Below are 24,744 nucleotides of genomic sequence, written 5' to 3'. Positions count from 1 at the left end.
GCCACTGACAGTTAGAATTCCCACCTAAAACCCTCCATCTTTCTAGCTTTGGGGTTAGCATTGTCTCCTTTAAGTGCTAGTGTGGTTATGTATGTAAATGTAAGCTTTACTGTTTGTTTGTTACAAATATGCAGAATTTCTTATCATTTTACAGTCTATAAATATAATTAAAAACAAACTGACTTCTTTGAGGTCTTGTTTGTAATCATAAACATTGTGCATCATCAACTTGCAGGTTATCAAATCTTATTGGTCCAAAAACCCATCACTCCCAACCAAGTTCAACCAATACGTCTGCTCTGGTCAGACCAGCTTTTACTATGCAGGTACAAGCCTCAATCATCAGATGAACTGGAAGGGTCTGCAAGCCTCGTTATGAATAACCAACAAATGTCAGCAGTGCTTTGTTTGACACAACTGAACTTCAGGCCATCTCATGCCATTACAATGGTGACTGACAGAGACTGACAAGAACCAAAGGGTAGCACTGACAGGTACAATAGATCCACTTGATTAGTTTACATAGTAACACGTCTGGCTGGTTGTATTGACAAGCATCACAGGTTGCTATCAAATATCCAAAGCCTATCAGACCATCTGACGTTACCCATATTAATATATTCAACCTACACCTCTCTGGATAATTATACCCCAAAACACCAACGCAGCATTAGCTCTTATGTTAGCAATCATCTGCATCCAAAAACACCAATGGCCGTAGTTCAAGTAGCATTACTACACTCCCCAAATTGTGTATCACTCCCAAGTTAGCTTGATTAGCTGATGTAACATCTCCTCACGGCGTTTACCAGTATTATTGAGACGGCTACTTACACAGTAACGACAAAGTCATCGGCTGTGCTACCGTTAGCAAAGTTGAATGCTAGTTGGATGACGGTAGCTAGGTCCACTAGCAGTTTAGGCTAACGTCTGTTACTTCTTGTCCTAAATTCGGCTCAGGTGGCTAACGTTAGCAGATTAGGAAAAGTCACATCTGCAGCGCGACACACATCTCAGCCCTCACCGGTTATTCTCGAGAAGCGTGGGTGGCCATTGAACGAGGATACCGCGTTGACTTGTAGTTGAGCAGTGGCGCACATACCCACACACAGTGAACATGAGTGTGTTTGGGGGGTTTCGCGCGAGCCTAGCTAGCTAGCTAGCTGCGGAGCTCCGCACAATGCTCTATCAGTGGGATCATGGCTAAATTAAAAATGGCGGTTTAACAGCAGAAGATCCGCACTTTACCCTTAAAAAGACACAAGTTCGCGTTCTCGCATTCCAGTGACGGGCACGAATCGTCAGCGGGAGTCTTCAAGGACGATCAATGTGAGCCACCAGCTCGTTGAAACCCATGTCAGTACCCTGGAAGAAGTATTTCGGCTTACCTCGAATGCGTGCTACATATGCTTCTCCATCTTGCACTGGCGACTGGTAGGACAGTTCAGATCTCGCGAGAATACCTGCTGCTGCTGCTGTTGCTGTGTGTACTCAGGACACTCCCTTGTAATTGTTGCAGAAAAACAATACCAGAGCGTTTTCCATCTGGCAACGGGACACAGCCTGTGAACTGGTGTCCAGCCTCATTAAGATGTGCACAGGAAAGCACACAGCAGAATTCTTTATGAAAAATAATAACTTTATTTGTATAGCACTTATCTAAACGAGGCTACAAAGTGCTCCACACAAAAGTCCATGGCAAAATGAAGAATCCATTGTAATAAAACATATTCTGTTTAATTCGCTTTAATATGAAAGTGCAGCCAAACTCACTGACAAGTAGGAAATGAATATTGGACATTTTAATAACAAATGCTTGTTTAGATGTATTTGGAAGAGCAATGTTTAGATGGTTTACGTGAAAATAATAGAACAGTAATTCATACAAAAAACCCTGAGAAAAACTGTAGTCAACAGCTGTCCTACTTTCAGTGGACAGAATTAACTATAAATGTGTTAAATACAACCCAATAATCTTTATTGTATCTGTATAACCTCCCCATTCATCACGTTTGCAGGAAAGTTGAAAACTGGGTTGTGTAATATTCATTTGGGCCACAAATCACACTTCTTGTGACTGTGTTCCTAAAATAAAATCAATGAAAAAAGAAAGTTTTGCCCAACGTGTATTTTATCTTTTCCAGGTCGTATTTAAACACATCATGTTTAAAACACAAAGTACACACCAACACAAGAGTGAACATTAACAATTCATATAAAACTAAATTGATGAAATTTAACAAGGGCATTTTTATCCAGAACACTTCCAATAATATACTAACAAGACATGACAAACTAAGCGTGACAATTACTGCATACAAATATAAAAAATGAACTATTTCAGATATTTTCCAAATACAGCAATGTATCATGTACAAGTTATGTTAAGAAAGATTTCAAACTGTTTGAACTATAAAAGAACTTAAATTACAACATATATTTACATATGAATTGATATTTCGCACCTTCACAATGTTTTCACACAGTTAAATCTACATTTCTGCCAACATTTTATTACTAGTACATTCTGTGGAAAGAAAGCACATTTCTATGTCTGGTCCAAGAATGCTGCCAACACTTGGGGCACAGATTATGGCAACCTGCAGCAGACTAGTCTCTTCAGCTTTTCCAATGTAGCTATATAAATTACAAATATTACAAATATTTACAATGACAACTTAAACTGTAAAAAATTGTAACAAATTCATGACTATATTTTTGTACAGGTATTAAATGGTGGAAAATAACAAAAGTGGGGTCCAAGAAGATGAGGTGGTACAAACATTCGACAGTAAAACAGGCTAGGAGGCGACAAAGCATTGTCTTGATAAATATGATCAGAATAAATAGAACTGTATCACATTGCCGGCTTAATATTTTAAGTGTAGAGCAACAGTGGAGGAAAATTAGTTAGCAAATAACAGTGACCCCATTGAGACCTGGTATTAATGTTTGTAGTGAGTGATCCAATTACAAGTGAACAGCTTTTAGCACAGGTGTGAAAGCAACCACATACAAAACAGATTAAGGACACATTTGAGACCCAGTCATTCAGACCACATTCGAAAGTGGTCTGGGACAATGTGGCCACATTTTTTAGCTGCGTGAACACAAGTTTGTCCTGGGCCACTTATGAAGTTCAACTACTCAGTTGACATCCTCTGACGTGGTGCACTTTAATAAGAACCAAAAGTATTTTTACACTTCTCGTGTTTCCCATACATTGATTTGTTTGTGGCCAGAGTATAAACAGTGACCACCACATGTTTATCTTTTTTTTCAAATGGGTAAAATCTCATAAAAAAAAATATCTGCCTTCCTGTCTCTGCTCTATCTCTCACTTATGCTGACACACAAACACATCTACAATGAACACGTCAGTACACTCAAGACTGGCTAAAAGCAGCATAGTTTGGTGTTTGTGAACTTAAATTACGTACACATGTATTTGCATACAGAGCACAGAAGTGAGATCTGATCCCAGGTGGTCAAAGCAAAAACAGTTAGGACACACACACACACACACACACACACTTGTGATTGGATCTCTCATGATCAATGTTAATACCAGGTCTAAGCAGGGCCAGTGAGAAATTTGTAAAATTAATACATTTTCATTTAATCGCAGTTCCATACTGAGTGCTGACCAAGTGCATATTAGGTTTGTTCATTGTTTGTAAAAGGTTGGCATGCTGTGATTACCATACCGCACATGGATTTATGAGGTAAAATTAAGTAAATGTAATATTACAACTGCATGGCTGTCATTGTTTTTGTGGGATTGGGGTAATTTTTACCTGACTAGACAATGTGTTGTTTTTCTTTCCCTTTAAAAAAAAAAAAAAAATTAAGATGGACAGTACAATGTATTTGCATAAATACAGCCTCTAAAAAGGGCAAAAGATATAAGCAAAAGAAACTATTCAGTCTTTATTTATTATGCTAGTTAATCTAGCTAGTTAAATCGCTGTCCACCTGTCATTTTGAAACACTTTTCACAATTTCCTCTTGTCAAATGTGTGAAATTAAAAGTTATTTACCAGAGTGAGTGTATATCTAGGGCATTACAGTGATCTGTTTTAGGTAACAGATATGCCTCTGAAAATATCTTTATGAAGATATTGGTAGGTGAAGTGCCAAAACAGACTGCTAATTGTGCTGAAGACTTGGTGTAGGACAAAATATAGTGGGGTTCAATTAACAGGTGAAAACAGTAAACAAATTTATCTAGAGTAGAAAATATAGATTACTATTTCTATTTCCTTCAGACCTACTTCCACAAAATCATTTCTCTTGATTCCCACATTTCCAACATCTCTCACAAGAGAAGTTTGCCGTTGCGATGAATTTTCAAAATCTTTCCAAGTCTCTGTTTTGCAGTAGCAAGTCCTTTCTTTGGGCGTTTCCCTGAATTAAAGTGGAAAGGAGACATACATTAGAAAACATTCTATCACAGAGATCTGCAACTATGCTGTCAATGTTTTAACTTAATGCTTACCTTGACCAACTCCTGTTGTGCCTTGGCTGGCCGAACCTGCAGGGGACGTACCAGAGTGAGAGCTGCTGTTCTGCGGAGACAGGGAAGGGCGTCGAGATGTGAGGAACACACCAGGGGCCATGGCTCCACTACCTCTAGGGCCTCCAGGGCCAAAAGGTCCTGGTCCTGCTGTGTATTCATGGTCCATCAGACTAGCAGAGTAGTAATCCATTCTCCTTTCTGGGCTGAAGTCTGCTGCAGACTCTGGACCAGGTGATGGGGAGGCTGGGGCTGGCTCAGTCTCAACAGGGAGAGGAGCAACTACTGGAGCAGGAGGACGCTGTTTTTTGCTGTACTTCCTTTTAGCAGGCTTTTTCTGTTCCTGAATAATAATTTAACAAAGAGAAACAAGAGTTATTATCTTTCATTGAAAGATAACTTTACTCCAAATTATTTATTAGGAAGCGTACACATCTGAGCTGAATACCTGTCACTCAGTAACTGATGGAAGTTGTGGAGGTCTTTGTTCACCAGGACATAGCGAAAGTCAGTAATTAATATCACCTACTCATCTTCTTAGATATTGTTTGTTGTCTGGGAGAGAGGGTGAGCCCTTATTTGTCGACCGATATATTTTGGTCCAATTTGCCTCGTTACTGTATATATTTGTTGTCTCCACAATAAACAATCAAAACAAAAGGTATGGAACCGTGCTTTTGTTTGGACATATTGTGTTAGACATCCCTTTTACCCTTTTTGACTAATTGTTATCCTACTAACACCAATATGCTTTTTCCTCAACTCACTTGTTGTGCCAGCTTGGCAGCAGCAGCGGCAAGACCAGTTTCTACAGATGCAACTCTAGCCCCTTCCCTGGCTGGCCGATCCTGTTTGGGAAGGGTGGGCATCACTCTGGCTATAAATGAGAAGAAATGAAAAGATCAACCTTTGGAAAGCTAAAAGGCAAATCGGTCTTCCTTATATGTTTAAGCCAGGTACCTTTAGGGCTCCAAGGTGTATCATCCCAGTTTTTCTTGCGCTTTGTCTTAGCCTTGTTGGCACGGTCCTCCTCATCAGACTCCAAGGATGGGTAAACTTAAAAAATTGATCAACAATTAATCAATGGCATGATCAGTGAAAGTTGTAAACTTGAAATGTAAGACAGTGTATTTCTCACCATAGTCTGAATCTTTAAAACATGTTCCCAGAGTTTCTTGTTCATCTTGACTCTCCTCATCACTAAAGTGACGGGCTGGACGTTTAATTGGCCGTTTCCCAGGCCGCTGGACGACTGGTTTCTTATCAGGAACTCCTGTCTTTTTGACCCCTCCAGTCACCCACACAGCCCTGCCGCCCTTTTCCTTGACCACCCCCAATCCCTCTGTCAGGCCTCCAGAGATGGATAAGGGAGATGAAGAGGAGGAAGATGAGGACGAGGATGGAGGGTTGGCCATGGAGAGCATACCCTGAATGGCATCACGCGTACTTGGAGAGGCTGGGGCTTCCTCACTGAGAAAAGGACAGTCAAGCATCAAGTAATATCTCAAAATAACTTCCTGGAAACAGCACAGAGCCACTGCAAATATGTGAAATATTCAAGTTTCAAAGGTTATTGTATTCATGCAGCAAGTACTTTGAACTATTGCTCTTATCACTTGTTCATCCAAGTGCTTAAATATAACATGACCTTGATGAATGAGAATCTTCACACTCTAGTCACTATTGAGAAACGGTTAAATCTAATATCATGAAAATCTAATTAAATGTAATTATCTAAATAAATATATATTCAAAATAGCATCACAGACTCTTCCTGAATTGTCGTGTTGAACAAATTAAGTACTGGTCAATAATGAAATCGAACCTAAGAGATGCAGAGTCCAAGCCTGCTACTTGCTTGCTGGCCTTCAATAAGTCCAGAATGCCCCCTGCTCCACCCTTCACTCCATGAGCAGCCAGTGCCTCTTCATCTGTGGTGTAATCCTCCTGTAGACACATGTACAGACATTTTATAGTTACTACTAGTGTACAACTAGTGTTATAACAATACAATTCTGGGGAATAATGAATGCCAACCAGGGGAGGTGGGGGGGATAATATATTTGACAGAATGCAGAGCTTATGTTGCCACACTTAAAAAAGTATAATACTGCATAGCCATTGCAAAGGGCAAGCAGTTGTTACAAAATCATACATATTTCTGTTATATAGGCTTGCAGACACAAAGTTCCTAATACAAACAGACAATCAAATCAGCAATTACGTATTTTGGGGAAAGTTTTGTTGAAGGAAATGTGGGTAGAGTAGGGATATGACATATAGTAAAGGATCCAGTGTACACCCTACCCATTTGTCTAGAGGTCCCCCTGATTGTAAGATTTATTTTGAACTAGTCTGATCACACTGAAACATATATTTATCACTGTGGCAAAATAAGTTTGATGAAGCAACAAATGTAATCTGGTTCAGCTGAGGAAATAAAGCAACTACAACTTTATTATCCCCACCGGTGATAATTTATGACCTGTTAAACTTGGTATGTTTGATATGGAAAGCATAATATTGGTGATTACTGATCTCACCTCAATGTCAAAGTCTACTTCTCCAGGCTCTCTGATGCGATTGGGGTCAGAGCACGGTTTGGCTCTGGGCAGCTTTCTAGGAAGACCTGAAGGCACATTTTAACACACGTTATAGTAGCAAAGGGGCTTTGACACTATACGAGGATCGACATTAAACCAGCAGTCCTAGCTATTTATGAGGACTACTCAATTAATTTATGCATTCATAATACGACAGCTTAAAGTCAAATTCTAACCGCTTAGTTTCTTTTTCTTGTTGGGTCCTGCAGGTTTGCGACGTGGAGGTGGAGTCTCATCAATCTGCAGCTCGTCCTCAGACTCGAGGTCAGACAGACTGGATCCCTCCGTGGCAAGATGTTTGAACTTTGCAGCACCTCCTGCACCATTACTGCCATCCTTCTTACTACAAGCAGAACAAAAAGGCAAGTATGAACCCCAACCTTTTGACCATCAGATCCCAAAAGTAATAGGAAAACACCATAGAGCTGCAAAGCTTACCCTTGGATTTTTCCATTAGTCAGCACAAGTTTTAGTTTGCTTTTATTTAGCTTCCCTTCAAGTTCTTCTAATGGCAAATCCAACTGGAAAGACAGATAAGAATTGTAAGCAAAAATAAAGATAAAACATTCAGACACAAACAAAATGTGGATAAACATTCCCAATGTAACTGTAAATGTTCACAAATCCCATACCTTGTTCTTGTTTTTGGACTTGCCAGTGTGGAACTTCTTGAGTGTATGTTTGGTGTGGATCTCAATGAGGTCAAGTTCTCCTGCTTCTGCCTTAAGCAGCCCCTTTTGACTCTTCTTCTTGGTTCCTGGGGGTGCAATGCCCCCAATCACTTCTTTAGGCTTGGGTGCTTTCTTTTTTCCTGGGGGGCGTCCTGAATTCTGAGAGGGGGTCAGGGGAGCTTTCGAGACTGGTGAACCAGGAAACTGAGGTCCAGTGCGACCAATGTTTTGCTGGAAGATATCCTATCAAAAGAGACCAAACAGATGGGTCAGTAAAACAGGAAGGAGGAAGGGTATAAAAAATATTATTTTTTCATTAACACTTTAAAAGTTACTATAAAGCTCAAAACATCCCCTTATTTTCCATTAATCTACCATTTACCTCAACCAGACGAATCTCCTTGGCCAGGTCCTTCACTAGCGTCTGAGTGTTGATGGTTTCTGGAATCTCAACCTCATGACCTGCTAAAGTCTGGGTGTACAGCAATAACTATTACTCATTTCAGGCAACATTGTTTTAGCTTAGCACGATGACAGCAGACAGGGATACAAGGCAATGGGGATTCAGAGAGGCAGTGGGTCTGTGCAATCCCTTTTTTCCAAAACCATTTAGTTTTAAGGAATTTTGACAAGATGCATTGGACGAATGTATTCGAATACTTTAATCCTTTAGACACAAATGTGATTTTATGTAATTAGAATAATTTACATATTGCTGCTCTGCTCAATTTTTTGGAATCCGACAATTGTCTGGTGCAAAATCTAACAAATTCTAACACGCAAATGTAATAAAACCAGAAGGAAAGAAGGGAAAGAATGACAATAAGTAATCAAATAAGATTTTACCTCTTTTCGGGTCCAGCCGCGGAAGGCATTGTTCAGGGCCTTAGCTCCATGAACCAGATATGTGGCTGGGTGTCTGCGATTTTCTCTCAAGCCTGTGAGACAGAATAGCAAAACATTAATAATATTACAATGATTAAAAGCACAAACAACCCAAATTGAAATGAATATCATGAAATTCATTGAAATCACTCACCTCTGAAGGTATCAAGAAGATGTTTTCCCACATACCAGCACACAGTCTCAAAGTTGGGAAATCGGAACAAATCTGCTGTGCTTAATCTCTTTTCTATTTCATATGCTCTAAAATGAAAATACAAACAAAGACATATGATCAAAAAAAGAATGGCAGCAGCTGTCTATGACCAAATACCAGAGGAACTTAAAGCAGAGAAGTGAAAAACTACAGGTAATTCAGATAAAAAAAATTTTTATGTTTGAGTTTTGACTATGAATTTCTGTCTCCAAAGTAACAAGAGCTGCCAGATCTCCCCCCCATGTAACACATTGGAAACATTTATTATTGAGTAATATTATGTTTCAATTTAATTTTCCACCACCCCAACCTCACTTTGTACAACTATTATAGATTAGTGGCAGAGTCAAGTTCACATTAGAAGAATATATCTTTCAGGAAGGGCTATAATAAGATGACATGAACAGTCTTGAAGAAAACTAACCGGAGCTGCATGTCAATGTTAAGACTATGCAAGAAGTTTCCTCCAAAGGCCAGGCAGTCCACTGGAGTCAGGACAGAATGTATCCACCCTGGAAGACAAACAAATGACAAACGTGTAAAGATGATTGGATTCAGACTAATAATTACAAGACTGTTAAAATAATTTTATATGACTAATGAAACCAGCAGAAATATTGCAGCTTACCTGTTGGTATGAACAAGGTGTTTCCTTGTTTAACCGAACACTTATAGCACATATCAACCTGGTCTCCAAAGAACATCTCATTCTGGTTAGATGACGAACTCCACCGCTCAAAAAGCGCTAGGTTGGCAGGAGTGGGGGAAATTAGGTAGAAGATTTTCTCGCCCTGAACACACACAGAGAGGCAAGCTCTTAATATCATACCAATGTATTCAAAGAAATCAAGCAGAAATTAAAGAAAGCTCTTACCCTGAGGACATGGTACCATACTGAGGTTCCCCCAAAGTCAATGTGGAAGTCTGTGTAGCTATCTTTCACTCCCATTAGGCAGTACTTCTGCACATTGGGGCGTTCAAACACAGACTCCTCAGGCCAGAGGTTTTCCACCCACGACAGTTTCCTCACAATCTTTGGAGTCTCCACCAAGTTTGAGAGCCTAAAACAAGAACCAACACCGAACTTTAGTGTGCAAAACATCACATCATGAGCAAGATAGCTTGATTAAAAAGATGAAGTACTCATTTTTTTTTTTTTTTTTTTGAGAGAAGAAACATTAAACTCAAGTAACAAGACACTGGGTCATCATTTTGAACTGAACAGTGCCTGAGAAGAATATTTTTGCATACCTGGTCTCAGAGAACTCCAGGCTGATGACATTTAGCACTCTCTCTCTGTTGGGGCTGTTGTAATATTCAGCGAATTCTCCCAACCTCATCTTCAGGTCACATTGTCGTGACACATCTATCACATCAATCTCTTTGTCTGCTCCTGCAGTTAAAACAAAATGAATGAGCTTAAGAAAGGTGTAGATGACTTGGTTAACATGTCCAACACAACAAAGAAAACTAATGTTAAATTCCCCCATATACATTAGCCTAAACATCTTAAAGAGCATCATTATCTGAATGTAGCACTAAATAAGTCGCAACTTTACCGATGTAGTGCTCTACATCACTGACGCCGAATGCCGCTGGGGGAAGGGTCATGCCTAGGCCATCCCGTCTCAGCACCATGACAGGAACACTGAATGAATGCTCTTCTAGAAATTCCACTGTCAGCTGGGCCCCAGTAGGCTTTAGCAAGACTTCATCCGCACTGTCATAGAAAAAGAAACAAATGCACAAAATGACTTAAGACTAAGCCGACCAAAGAGATTGTTACATATGTATTATAATGAGAAAACAAAACTTTTCTCTTTACAGGACAAAGGGGAAAGACTTACTTTGGGAAGGTGCGGCTCCGTAGCTCCCTAACAAACTGTGGACTGCCTGTCTTAACGGGCCGACTTGGATCTCTCCCTCCAGTAGCACCACTCTCTGTCTGCTTGTTGCCTCCACGGCGTTTGCGCACTAAGGAGAGGGAGAGACAAAAATCGACAGATGCATTAAGCCAATAAGATCAGAACATTTTCAGAAAAGCTTGTTTAGGAAACGCTAACTTACTGACAGACGGCCCATGGCTGACCTGACAGTTGGGACAGTGATACAGGTCAATCTCAGCTGCTTTGTCCTCCTCAACCCCAACACAGCTACACAAAACACATTGTTACTCATCAGACAGCATATGTGCAGAATGGATAGCTAAATAAACTGCAGTGGGTCCTATCGAGAGCTCACTCAGGAACCATGCAATTAAGAAAACAGACACAGATTACAAATGAATGAACAGTTTTGCCTCTGAGAGTAACTTACCTTCCATGGAACCAGTCTTGACAAATGTCACACTCGATCATGAAGCGTGTCACATCGTATGGCAGGCGACACAAGCAGTACACTGGCACTGATGCCATATCGAGTGTGTGTGTGTGTGTGTGTGAGAGAGAACTAACAATCAATTATTATTTCTGAGGATTTCAAACTCTAATTAAGAGAGTAACGGCTGTTTAACAATTTAAAGACTTAATTCATAATGAATGGTAATGTTGCTGTAGATCTGAACTATGAGCCGGCCACTTCAGCTGCAGATTCCTGATTTAACTGCACATGTCCACCAGGATTCACCGGGAAACCTGTTGAAATATAGAAACAAAACGAAACTTACACACATGACAATGAAGCACCTGCATCTGAAAGCTAATTAATACATACGGTGAACAATGAGGAAGACTTCACACAGCAAACAGCTAAACCAGCTCCAGTTATAACGCACACCGACTAATTCTGCAAACTGAAGTTAAGTAAACAAGCTAGGTAAGTAAATTAGCCTGTGTTTTGTTTTGATAGCATAACATTACCCGACGGTTATTAAACTGGGTCATACTCTTTAAACTGGATAAGTAACAACAATCCAATAACCATCGCAGAGTTCAAATAAGAAATGGTTTTGCTTCTGTGAACAAGTTGTAAACAACACACCGGCAGGATGTAACGTTAGCTCGCTGTTTGTAAACATGCTGCCCGTGTGTTAGCCGTGCTAGCTAACGAGCTAACCACAGCATTTACGAAGACTTGCACAAGGGAAATAATGCTGCGAAATGAGCTTTCAAACCGAACACTCTGCGTTCACTTGACACAGCTAAAAAATATAAACCGAGTAGAAACGCGCTGTTTGATGGTTTAATAGATATTTTATCGCTAGAAACTCACCGACATCGAGCTGCGGCAGGGCCAAGCATCCAAAAGCCGTTGTAATCCCTACGCAAGCCCGGGGTTAGCTGCGGCCTTATTATGCAACGTCAATTATTGACAATTTGCTTCACCACATTTTTTGTTTATCAACTCTGTAATAGCCGAGTATAAAGGCCAGAGCCAAAGGTTCACACTGGAGCAGGAACCCACCACCTGACGCGACCTACACGAGCTCAACAACGACAAGTAACGGCGCTATTTGACTGCACCGACGCCATTTCAAAGGCTGCAGCGTCAGAACCGTTGTTCGTCGCTGTCCGCTGTCGAAAAAACAATAAAGTTGCAGCGAGTCAACTATGGAGCTGCGATCAGGACAAACCGCTGCTGCTGCTGAGGGGAAACAATGACAGAGTCAGGCTCCACTCTGACTTTCTACAGAGAAACTCCTAAATGACCAATGTAAATAGAAGATAAGTCTGGCCTGGTCTTATTTTTTTATGTTTTTTTTCTAAACAAAGAAAAAATATTTTGTGTAAAACCAAAAAATTGTTTGGATTATAAAGTTTTTCTAGAGGAAAGTTGGACAGCAATCAGGCTGTAATTGTCATGTTTAGAATGTTTCAATAGAAGAGAACTATAAATGTTGTTGTTTTATAATATGTCAGATATTTTTTAAGTACATCAAATAAATTGGACCATCTCAACTTAATTGTCTTTATAATATTACAAACTGTAGGAAATTGGTAAATAAAAAATGTTTTAAAACTAACAACACTATTGAGTTAAATTGATAAGTACTGCTTTTTTACATCCTTCGATATATAAACTGCTTTCTGTTTCTTTCAGTATTGTAAATTGTTCTACTGGATTTTTCAGTGTGATGTTATTATTACTTCTTCTGGCAATTTGCTTTCCTTTTATAGCTTATGTAATTGGAACCTGGGTTGAATACATTGTTTTTCAGTGCAACAAGGTTTTAGTAGTGAATAATATATACATGAATACAAAAATTCAGCTGTTGATTATCACATCAGTAAAATGTACAAATATTTGCAAATGTGTAAATGATTTAATCACACAATCTGATTTTGTCTCTTAAAACCAACATTTATTTGCTTGCAGCAAGATTTATTTCCTGTCTCTGTACAAAGAAAATCAGTATCAACTCCCTCCAAAGTCCTCACTACATATATGATAGTGTCTGGACCATTATGAAGATGGACAACATGAATGCTCTCCAGAAGCCAAAACATCGTCCTCGCTCTCTCTTGGTTGGCTGCAGTATAGGTCTTAAACCCTACCTCCTCCATGTTAGCAGATGGGATATGTACTAAACTTAAAATTGAAAGTACGAGTTATATACATTTTTCTAAAAGATAATTTCTGTAATTTTATGTCTATCTTATTACACAGATGTTGGTTGGGCAGATGTAATGGTACGTCATTTTGGTAGAGTGGAGGAACTGTATACAGCCCTTGGTGTGGACACACATGGAGGTAAACTGCTATTTGAGTAGTCGGCAGAGACAGACAACATTAAGGCAGAATTCTAGTTGCATATTTATGTCTTTAAATTAGTCCTGCATTCAATAAATAACATTCAAAGTACAATGTAGAGCCTGAAATTAATCATTCAATTTTATTTTAATGCTATAATCAGCCTGCTAACGATGTTTCATATTTCTAATCTATCTAATTGAAAATGTTAACTCATTTAAATACCTAATTTCATACCATTTTGTGTTAATGTGGTGCAGAATTTGTACATCAACCTGCTCTTTTACTGCATTTGTTAGAGCCATTTTGTGTTAATTGAAGTGCTGGACAATATTGAGATAATAACTCCCCTTCAATAAAAGCAAAAGCAGACATGACGTTGTGACTTAAAGTATACAGGAACATGTAAGTGGTTCATAAATGTACAACCGAATGGCTCCGATTGGCCTTCACGTTGGTCTTGTTTCAAAGTCTGACGTGCGACCTCAAACCTCCACTTTAAACCACTGTGGTTTGTGGGAGTACTTGATGTGAAATTATGGCATAATGAAAATACAATTTGATGTTTGACATCATTTATTTTGATTAGTTACAAAACATAAATAAAATCAACAGTTGAATTAGTTACAATTTACAGAGGCTAAATCACCAGAAACTTACTTTATTTTCTAGGTTTCTTTGCCCAAAAAGGTTTTAATGATTGGTTCTCAGTCATGCCATTTGGGACTCCCCAGGTGTTTGTTGCATTAATTTGGAGTTTATTTTATATTTAACCTAAATCCAAGTAGCTCATGTCATTCTGCTGTGTATCCTCCAGGTTTCAATGGTTCAAAACTAAAATAAGAAGTTAAAAATGGACCAAAATTCTCTGAATATGACCTTAAATGACCCTGGCCTGTCAGAGAGGTATATCAAAGGAAGGGGAGTCCCATGTAAACAGCGATGAAAACCAGTGTTTTCTACAGTTTTACAATTTGTACAACCCCAGTTCAAAATACAAAAATAATCTTTATCTTTTAGATAACATTTTGGTAACACTTCAAGGACAAAGCCAGCTCCACATCATAAGTCATGATCGTTGAGCTGTAGCTTGCGGTCAACATGTTAGTATCAGACATGACAGCACAGTATCTCACCTTCACTAATAATGGACTACATCGCTGTGAAAATGTGGGTTGTCTTGGAAAGCGACAAATACAGAAAACCATTGTTAAACTCTAGATAATGCAATTGCAGTTTCTGAACAACCGTACCCTTCAGCATAGAGTAGTCCTTAACCATCCATGTTTTTAATTTCTTTGACTCACATGTAGCAGTCTTTTACAACCTGTACAATGTCCTGTTTCTGTGGCACACGATCTCGCTATCATTAATAAAACAGAAATGCTACTTTGACTACAGGCTACTTATTAAGCCAAAAAAATATTAATGGCTGACTATCAATGGTCATGTGTGAATGGCTAAGCACACTGATAACCCAATAAAATGTACAGAAATATATCCGCTCCTGATATATTACTCTGTTTATTCCTGCGGCTACAAATGAAGTGAGTTTGGAAATAGAGGAATGGAACATTTTGACTTGAGTAAACCTTCTGCAGTGCGTAAAGCACAATTATGGCCCGCAGTTGCACTTCTGACAGATGTGGTTGAAGACTAGTTTTGAAGGTAGTTTACAATTGAAATAAGGAAAATGTGCAACGCCAAACAAAGTTGACAAATAGGCAAGTGAGGATCCCACAACAGTGTTGGACATTAAGCTTACAACTGGCAAATGGTCTAAAGTCTCACTTGTTTTGTTTGTTGAGGAAACAAGCCCAAGACATAGGCAAAGTAAACATCTTCATTTGGGTACGGGGACATTTGAGAGGCCGCTTTGAATAAAAGTAACAGGGGTGCAGTCTATATTGCAATGTACCATGAGACTACCACAAAGCTTTGTCACACAACAAATAAACACTCACACACTCACAAAAATGCAGTCATTTTAAAAGGCAGTATGGGAATAACCCACATGGTCTCCCCAGTCTTTATTAACGTGGCAGTTCTCTCTTTTTTTAGTTCTCTACCTCAGAATGACAATGTGATATACTGTGATATGTGGAGCCACAACTGAAAACTAGAAAGTCAAATGTGAAAGCAGGTCATCCTGAATGCAAGTTTACTCATGACTGATTATTTTTCTCAGTGGGCTGCAAACAGTAAATGTGAGATTCATGAATATAGCAAGTGCAAGCAGTTTGCACTTAGGCAAGTCAAGTTAGTCATAAGGTCATGTAGTCTTTCAATTTCAAATTGCCATCATATTAAGAATCAATCAGACTTTATATCATATCACTCACGGTTATTCAGTCTGCATCTATGTTACAAACACAAAATAACAAAAAGATAAGCACATGCTGTACAGTGCACAACACTGTCACAATGTATTTGGTCGTATTGTGGTAACGATGGTAGCCAGATAACTTAACCGTGCTCTTTTGTGTAACATGCTGCTGTTTAGTTTAGTCGTTTGTTGCCCATTTAAACACCTTGTGCTCGAGGCCTAAAGTTTTAAAAGATCATGTAAAGATCATGGAAAAATGCTCTATGCGTCTGCTCTTCTTTAATGTGCTTTTACAAAAATATTTTATGCCTTACAGACAAATCAATACAACACATGCTGATCAATTTCGATGACCATTACTAATTGCACTTTTAAAATTGATAGTCCTTTTACTGTAAGCATTGATAAGAAAAACAATGAATGTCAACACACTGTCAAACAGCTTGACCCTCTTGTCTCTGCTCCGGGAGAATTCAGGTCCAACTGAGTTGGTTTTAAAACAAAAAAATGAACATAATTTATGCCAAAGGACATCAGGGATATGTACTTAGATAATCCACATACACTCACCCACACTCATAAAAGCACACACTCATACATTAAAGAATTTTTACATCTCAACACCCAAACATACCGTGAACCATAAACCCCAGCTTCTGTGTTCCCCTCATTACCGTCTGTTTTGTACATACTAGAATCTATCATCCCTCACATACACTGGTATCCATAAATTCATTGCAGTCACACCTCGCTCATGTATACACAGAAGTAACACTCCACGTGGATCTGTTTTACATCCTGACCAACTTCGTACTTCAATCTCTTGCACCTTCATATTGACCTCACACTTCACCTTGGTTTCATTTCTGTCCCAGAGGAAGAGTCGAGGTTGGGGGTGTTGGGTGAATTTTGGCACTGGAAGGTAGAGCAGCAGTAGAGCAAGAGGAGGAACAGGTGGAAGAGGATGAGGAGCAGGAGCAAAATGTCCCCCCAGTAGCAGCAGTACTATCTGTGGGTGCAGTGGTCCCACTGCCGGGCAGCAGAGATACGGCCGTGGACACTGGAGATGTGGGCATTGGAGAAGGCAGCAGTGGCTGGCTTTGAGGTGGTGAGTTGGGCAGCTGGGTAATGGGCTGCGTCTGTGGTAAAGACTGAGACTGCACGGGAGTTTGCATCCGGGGCTGCGGTATCTGCTGGCGAACCGGTGACGGCTGATAGGTCATCTGCTGGAGGGGGAGAGACTGATGCAGGTGTAAACTTGGCTGCATCTGGGGCGCATGAGCCACGTGCGTTTGTGGCGGAGGTCCTGGTGAGGGCAGGGTGGACAGGCTCCCTCCACCTGTGTAATGGGAAGGGGCCGCCACAGGCAAGCTGGCGGGGGTCGGGGATGCCTGGGGGTTCAGAGGTGACACAGGAAACCAACCCGGTGGAGCCACCTGTATGGAATATAGTAATAAGTATCGAGTGAATAATACAGCACAAAAACAATGCTCTGACACAAATGAGTCAAAACAACAAAACCTTTCATCAAATACCAATGAACACTGTCTGGTGTCTTTAATCATCTTTTATGAGGAATATCAAGTGATCTTGTAATAACACAAAAGCACAAGCATGACATTTATGATAAAAAGAGAACAACACGTCTGACAATATATTAAAGCAATAATCTGAGATTTGTCGAATACACTTATTTGTTTTCTTGTTGAAAATGAGATTAGCAGCATGATACAGATGCAGGCAGCCAGTTATCTTTGATAAGAATGAAGACTGGAAACAGGGGGAACAGTGTGAAAAATAACAAGTTGCTGTTTTATGAGAGTTATATGCTGTTCCTTGTATAGTAGGCAATTTTTGTTTACCTTAGAGATATGATAGCCAGCTGTTTCCCCCTATTTCCATTCTTTATACTCAGCTAAACTAACCTGCTGCTGACTGAAGTCTTGCATCAAATTTAGAGATATGCAAGGGACATAGATTCCGACCTTATTATGGTCAAGAAGGTGAATTCAGCATGTATTTCTTTTAAATTTGTGTAAAAACTGGGTACATATTTTAGTGCACAGTCCTACCTCAGTCGACTGGCTCCAGCCTCCCAACTCCTGCACCTGCTGAATCTGCTTGATCTGATTCAGGGAAGGTTTTGGTGGGATGGCGCCCACCGTCTCCTTCGTCCAATTATCAACAAGTTTGTGCAGTTCATCTGTGAATGTGCTTTTTCTCAGAGGACTCTGATCTGTGGAAAAATGAAGGGGGGATGCAACATCATACCACATACTGTTACTAAATGAATTGATCAACATTATAACAAACCGTACCTCTTTTAACAGGCAGTGATGGGGGCTGCTCGGGGTTGCAGTATAGGGGCAGTCTATTCTGTTCGCTACCTGAGAAACTACTTGACTGCTGAATCCCTAAACAAGAGATAAACAAATATTTACACATACATCATGCAATACAAAGAGAAAATGAAGGAGAAAGAAAAAAACCTACCAGAGTGCGTAACTCCGTTGTTATCCATGTGAGAGTGAGGCCGGGGCCGGAGTTTGATTTTGCCTAGCCTGGGCCTGCGAGGAGAGAGGAGAGGAGCCACCGTGGGAAGAGAAGGGGTTCGGCAAAGGGAGGCAGGCAGACTCTGCCGTTGGTCTTTGAATGAACGGAGATGTTTGTAAAGGTCCTGCAACTCTCTGTTCTGCTGAGTTTGAAGGGAAACCACTTCTTTGATGTGCCTATAGAGGAGGAGATAAAAAATGGTGGAAATGTTTGTACTCTGTAGAAAAGAGAATAAATCAAGAAACAAACGTCTTGTAACCACACAAAATAATGGAGCTAAACATCTCCCCTCACTTCTCTCTGAGCTTGTGTAGCTCTTTTCTCAGGTCTTCCTCCTCCAGCTCACTCTCATCCTCATCATCGCTGCTGCCCAGCGGTGAGTGGCTGTGTCCATGACCACGAGGCGGATGGGCCATCGCTGGGGTCTTCTTATTTTCATCTTTCTCTCCTTCCTTTGCCCGAGATCTCTTCCTCTCCCTCTCCATGTGTGAAGACAGCGGGGAGCTAACAGTCTGCACATCCTCTTTCTTAGTCTCAGTCTGGGTTACAGAGAAGCGTCCCACTTTCCTGTGAGTGCTACCATGACCCGATGGCACCTCCTTAGGGGGAGAGGTCTGGAGCACTGGAGTCACCTGGTTGCAGAGGGGGTGAGAGACATTGGCTGCTTGTCCACACTGCTCTGAAGAGTCAGACTAATGGGTGGTGAAAAGTTGGGTTAAAATCTGTACTTCTTGTCCTACCTGAAATCGTCCTTTGCGTGACTGAGGTGAATTCATGGCTGGTGCCTCCTTCTCCTCTCTAAGTGCTTGACGGGTAGAACGGCCTTCTAATAAAGAGATGGGGATGAAAAAGAAAAAGGGAGACACAGACCCAGAGACAAAAAGACAAACACACAGGAATAAACAACACATAAATGACAAAGTGGACACACGCAAAAAACAACAGACATATAAAATACATGACAGAGAGACATATAGATGCACATGGACGGACACGGGGCACGGACAAAAAGGCAGTGTTAGAAATCCTCACAAATGTCACACATCATCAACTCATTCACTCAGGTGGCATGCATTCATGTCTATGAACAATGTTAACATATGCCGACTTCAATGGCAGTAATTTGTCTAAATTATAAATAAAAATATTAATGTAGGCATTTGGGATGTAATAAATACATGCTCAAGAGAAACGTATTATGGCCGTGAGGGAAGGAGTGGTAAATGCATGTGAGCAAAATTATAGTAAGTCATTAATTAAAAAAAAGAGAAAAACACTGTGAAATGGCAGTTGAATGTTAACAAGCATGTCCCCTCACCCACCCAACCACCCACCACTCTCTCTCATTCTCACTGACTCAATATTGTCCCAGTCATATATCAGACAACAAAGCCCAACATCACATTTGAGATCTGTGCTCAGATCCACAGTGATATTGTTGTGTGTGTTTGATATTTGGGCGCACTACATTAGTAAGTGTGTACATGGATAGTCACTGCATAATTCAAGACCAACATAAAAAATATGCAGCCTGAAATAGGTGTTACTTACAGATAACGATCCATTATTAGTCACTCGTGTGGAACATAACATACTTGCTCGTGCATGTGCGACGGATCTAAGCAACTGCTACACATGTTACACACATAAAAACAAATGCATGCAAGATGACTGGAAAACCTGAACATTGCGATAAAGCTTAGCCATATGAAAAGCCTACCCATGTGCAACAGAACCTGACTTAAGCAATATGTACTAGAAGTTTCATCTTAATCTGGTTTATTTCATACAGAAAATATATATTTTTTAATTCATATGCTACAATTACACTATAGAGTTTGGCCTCGTGGAGAAATGCTACGGTGTATGAGCTGACACAGACAGTGCACACATATTAGAGTTAGAGTGACAAGATAGCAACATATTAGCATAGCAACTTAGCATCTGTCTTATCTGTGTTATTTATGGCGTGAGTTGCACGGATCTCGCTACACTGAGCCAGCTGGTGGATGTGAGGAGGTGAGATGGTTGTTGCTGGAAGCGCCCGTGGAACTGGGGTCGGGGAAGGGTGGTGGGGGGGGGGTGTCATATGAGGGGGTATGTCCTGGGCACAATCACAGCTGGGCTTTTCTCCAGGGTTCATCTGCACTGGGATGGGCATCAGATATTTGATGCCGACCTCTTCCTACACTGCGCCAATCTCCCACCCTTCTCTATTCTCCACTGTTCGTGCCCCCTGGGTGAGTAACCCATGCAAAAAGAAAGACTGCCAAGAAAATGAAATTTAGTAAAAAAGCAATTCAGAAACAGTTAAAATAAAAAAACTAAAACAATAATGAATGTAAAGATATCAACAGGTACATTACATGGGGACTGAAGTCACATTAAAAAAATTTTTAAAACAGAAATATTTAGCCGTACACATTAACATCCATTAGCATTAACAGTTATTAATTCCTGATGGTTAAGCAAGTTAATTTACTATGTTAAAACTAGTAGTAGATTAGATTTAGGTCCATGCCCCCACATTTCATTCTCTCTCTCTCTCTCTCTCTCTCTCACTTGCTCCCTAAGAGGACGCTACCTTGCTGGACTCTGGGCTTCTTGAACAAGCTGGCGGAGTGGCGCAGTTTGCACGCCCAGTTTTTGAATTTGCGAGTCCAGGATTTCTTGCTAACAGGATTTCTGATACTAGGACATGTCAGGTTTAGGCCAAAATATCCACCTCCTGCATTGTGCTGCTGCTGTCCATGCCGGAGGGGGATCGGCTGCTGATTGGGAGGCCACGATGCGTCTCCAGTCGTACTGGTATCAGATTGTGGGGGTACAGCCTGGAACAGTTAAGACAATTAAGAGTGGCTGCGTGGAGTTGAGACGTTTAAAATGGAGAAACACTCAAACATTCTCACAGACAGCTGAGAAAGAACCAAGCGGAGTCACATTTACACACTGAAACAGTAAAAAGATGTAAATTCAGTACAGTGAAAGGCGACATTGATAGAGAATTTGCTCAAAATCTAATCCGTGGAATTCACTCACAAGAATGGTTGGTTCTCCTGGTACAGGCGGGCGCTGGGGCCCAGCGGAGTCATCCTGATTGGGAGGCAGAAGAGAGGTAGGTGGGGTCGATGACGCAGAGGTGGAGGGGAGACATGGCCCGGGCTGCTGCTCCACCGCCCACGGCCCAGCAGACTTGGGCACTTCTGTGGCAGCGTCGTCTTGCCCCCCATCCCTCTCTGGGTCAGGGGAGGTGGAGGAGGAGCGGGAGGTGGTGGAAGAGGTAGTGGAGGATGAGGAGTGTGGGGAAGTATCTGAGGAGGAGTCAGGTGGGGGAAAAGACAAGTGGTGGAGTGACTGGGGCTCAGATGACTCGTCTCCTCCTGCTGATGTGGAGGCAGCTGATGTTGGGCCGGAGGCAACTCCTCCGGTCAACACTGCCCCGCTGCTGTACTCCTGATACAACAGGTTCCTCAGCTTTTCATCCAGAGTCTTTATGCGGTTATCTACAAATTCTATTTTGGGCGGGCCTTCACTGTCTGACTCAGCCACAGAGGAGGGCTGAGCAGGGGATGGTGTCATTGTTAGGGAGAGAGCAGGCAAGGAGGCTTCAGCACTGCCCAGATGGAGAGGCGGCAGAGACGAGTCAGAGGAAGGGTGGAAATGGGCAGAGTAGCTGCCTGTGTCCTCTGTGACACTCGTCTCCCCCGTGGACATCTCTGACTCTGACATCTGTAAAGACGTCTGCTTCTGCAGAGGAAACTGCTGCTGTTTCTGGGGTGTGTCCACAGCTTTAACATCCTGTTGTTGCTCAACATGTTTTGGCTGTGTCTGTGACTGAATACTTTGTTGTGCCAGCTCAGCAGAGATTTGGGTTTGCTGTGGAATCTGCTGTTGCGGTACAAAGCCAACATTTAGTGGCGCCTGTTGTTGAAGAAACTGTTGACTTACTGACAGGGGCAACATTTGGTCTTGATCTGACTTTAAAGCCACAGCACCCATAAACAGCTGATGCTGCTGTAACTGCTGTTGCTGTAATTGTATTGTCTGTTGCAGGTTTAACTGTTGCTGCTGCAGGTGATCAATGTGGGCCTGCTGTTGCGGCACTGCAGCAGCAAGTGGTGCCATGATCTGCTGAGGTAGCTGCTGTAACTGAGGCTGCTGCAGCAGCTGTGGAGCACACTGTGCGGTTTGCTGTTGAAAAAGGGGCTGTTGGGTCTGCTGTTGGGGCCCTGGGGGCAGAAACTGCTGCAGAGGGACAGACTGGTGTAACACCTCTGGGTGACCTGGCTGAGGCAACCCCTGTATCTCAGTCACCTGTTGTTGAAGTGGGATATGTTTCTGTATGAGCTGCTGTTGCTGCAAGTGCTGGAGAGACTGCTGCAGCTGAATTTGTTCTTGATGTTGTGTTTGCTGTTGTGGTGTTGCACGCTGTATCTGCTGTGCCTGCAGTTCAAGCGGCATTGTCTGAAGTTGCTGTGGAACTACTGGTATCTGCTGCTGCAACAGTAGCTGTGGTTGTTGAGGTTGTTGTGGGACTGGTTTGGCCACCTGGGCAAGTGTCTGCTGTTGCTCCGTGCCAGCTTGGCTTCCTGCTGAAGAGGTCAGTGCAGTAGCAGGAGGGGGGGAATTAAAAGAGGTTGAGGACTGGTCCACTGCGGACACACATGACCTTGGAGCGGTTAACACTGCATCCCCTATAATTTGACCCCCAGTGGAACAACCACTGGTTCCAGGAGAAGTGAGGATGTCAGGAAGAAAGGCGGTGGGTGCGTGAGACACAACAGAAGGAGCAGTGGACAAGGTGGGGAGGTTAGAAGCAGCAGGTATTACTATGGATGATGGAGCCCTGGAAATGTGGTCAGCAGAAGCTGAGGGGAGGACTGTCAGTTCGAGACCACCTGAAGCAGTGACAGGGACAGAGGCTTGCAGAATGGAGGCTGGTGCAGAGATGCTTTCAGAGGCAGTGGTGAGGGGAGCATGGGTTGTGGTGACTGGGGGGGATATGGAGGCAGGAGCTGAGACAGTGGAGACTGGTGGGGAGGTAGCAGAAAGGGTGGGGCAGAGGGGAGAGGCCCTTCCAGTCAAGGACTCCAGACTTTGGAATCCTTCACTTTCTGCAGCCACAGAGAGTAACAGACGGTTAGTTTCTGTTATGCTGCTCAGTCATGTTAATAAGCCACGGCACAAAAACCTTGGTGGAGCTCACCTTTCTCTGTTTGAGGAGACAGGGGAAACCTTGTTTCTGTAGTTGACAGTGGTGTGGCTGCCCCTTGGCTGGAAAGGGAGTCTCTATGGCGGATGGTCTGGTTGATAAAAAAGCGCCAGCGGCCCACTGGGGAGGAATGAGGCGCTGAGTCCGCTGAAAAAAAAAACAAGGTTAGGTCACTACGTATTACAAGTTGAGCTTTGGTAAGCATAGCATTTCCTTACAGTGTAATTTTTTGGTGGATAGTAAATTTATATAAAATAACTTACTGTTGGGGGGGGTGCCCACATGAAGATGCTCAGTCGATCCAGTCTTAGGAGAAATATAAATTCCCATTCATCAATCAAGTTATCATTATAATTGTTATTATTATTATAATCAATCATAACAGAAATTTTAAAGGAGAGAAGGTGATGGGAATTTTTAAAACAACATACCTGCGAATGTGTTTGAAGAAATTCGTGGGCTTTCTTAACTATTGTTCTAAGCTCCTCAACAAATTGCTCTTTCTCCACATCTTGAACAAAGTCCTCCTCCACCTACGAAGAAAGTAGAAACAAACAAGCACTTACAAGACATTCAATGACACCTGCCACTAACCAACACAGCTTATGGCAGCACATGAGCAGTTCACCATGTAATCTGTTATGTCCTCAGGTGCATCCCCTTCAATGTCAAACTTAAATGTCACCATCTTGTTGCTATGGGTCTCCAACTGGCATTCCACCATATTGTCCCCACTGCTGGACACCTACAGAGGACAAGACAAATGGACATTATAGACTCATCCTTTTCAAACTATATTGGAATACATGAATATGTTTGGCTGTTTGTTGCTGTTTTATCACCTGGAGCATGCTCAGTTGAAACTGATGTGAAACTTTCTCAGGCCTCTGACCGGAAGCTCTTCTCTGAGTTTTCAATTTCTCTAATTTACCATTGGCCAAGAACTGAAGAGTTTCCTCTCCATTAGCTGGAACATACCTGTGGGTGGTAAGGCAGCAGGCCTGTTACATCTTCATGTAAATGACCATTTCTAGATCAAGAAACAGACTAAATACTGTTTTCAAAATCATCTCCT

General features: G+C 41.6%; 3 protein-coding genes across 28 annotated transcripts in view; all 3 read right to left on the bottom strand.

The window, feature by feature from the left end:
* Positions 1-1,477, bottom strand: part of huwe1 (HECT, UBA and WWE domain containing E3 ubiquitin protein ligase 1) — a 38,000-nt gene extending 36,523 nt beyond the window's left edge. For 13 of the 16 annotated variants that reach the window (XM_034590745.1, XM_034590760.1, XM_034590753.1 and 10 more), the window contains exon 1: positions 1,389-1,477. The gene's annotated coding sequence lies outside the window, so the exon portion shown is untranslated. Of the gene's footprint in view, positions 1-1,024; positions 1,083-1,248; positions 1,270-1,388 lie in introns of those variants that run through there. The other 3 variants (XM_034590749.1, XM_034590746.1, XM_034590747.1) reach the window with 3 other exon arrangements.
* A 631-nt stretch (positions 1,478-2,108) lies between these two features.
* phf8 (PHD finger protein 8) lies at positions 2,109-12,383 on the bottom strand. Its single transcript, XM_034590775.1, has 22 exons — positions 12,100-12,383; positions 11,206-11,522; positions 10,957-11,042; positions 10,737-10,863; positions 10,449-10,609; positions 10,141-10,282; positions 9,764-9,950; positions 9,518-9,680; positions 9,314-9,401; positions 8,830-8,936; positions 8,637-8,728; positions 8,173-8,262; positions 7,752-8,033; positions 7,558-7,640; positions 7,296-7,462; positions 7,060-7,145; positions 6,342-6,463; positions 5,655-5,986; positions 5,477-5,572; positions 5,284-5,393; positions 4,499-4,859; positions 2,109-4,407 (listed from the first exon to the last, which is right to left on the bottom strand). Exons 2-22 carry the CDS (start codon positions 11,301-11,303, stop codon positions 4,319-4,321), a joined length of 3,069 nt encoding a protein of 1,022 aa, XP_034446666.1. The 5' UTR covers positions 11,304-11,522; positions 12,100-12,383; the 3' UTR covers positions 2,109-4,318.
* Positions 12,384-14,136: 1,753 nt separating this feature from the next.
* si:dkey-151g10.3 (serine/threonine-protein kinase WNK3) overlaps positions 14,137-24,744 on the bottom strand; it is a 37,606-nt gene continuing 26,998 nt past the window's right edge. For 8 of the 11 annotated variants that reach the window (XM_034590763.1, XM_034590767.1, XM_034590764.1 and 5 more), the window contains 13 exons: positions 24,512-24,647; positions 24,298-24,414; positions 24,101-24,202; positions 23,933-23,975; positions 23,664-23,816; positions 21,497-23,571; positions 21,042-21,288; positions 19,198-19,283; positions 18,752-19,089; positions 18,398-18,633; positions 18,223-18,318; positions 17,977-18,140; positions 14,137-17,340 (listed from right to left, as the gene is read on the bottom strand). In XM_034590763.1, the coding sequence (XP_034446654.1) occupies positions 16,765-17,340; positions 17,977-18,140; positions 18,223-18,318; positions 18,398-18,633; positions 18,752-19,089; positions 19,198-19,283; positions 21,042-21,288; positions 21,497-23,571; positions 23,664-23,816; positions 23,933-23,975; positions 24,101-24,202; positions 24,298-24,414; positions 24,512-24,647 (4,369 nt within the window). In that variant the 3' untranslated portion in view covers positions 14,137-16,764. The remainder of the gene's footprint in view (positions 17,341-17,976; positions 18,141-18,222; positions 18,319-18,397; positions 18,634-18,751; positions 19,090-19,197; positions 19,284-21,041; positions 21,289-21,496; positions 23,572-23,663; positions 23,817-23,932; positions 23,976-24,100; positions 24,203-24,297; positions 24,415-24,511; positions 24,648-24,744) is intronic. The other 3 variants (XM_034590771.1, XM_034590772.1, XM_034590774.1) reach the window with 3 other exon arrangements.

This window comes from Hippoglossus hippoglossus, chromosome 7 (assembly GCF_009819705.1).
Source record: "Hippoglossus hippoglossus isolate fHipHip1 chromosome 7, fHipHip1.pri, whole genome shotgun sequence".
Lineage (NCBI taxonomy): Eukaryota > Metazoa > Chordata > Actinopteri > Pleuronectiformes > Pleuronectidae > Hippoglossus > Hippoglossus hippoglossus.
This window is presented reverse-complemented; position numbering and strand designations above follow the sequence as displayed.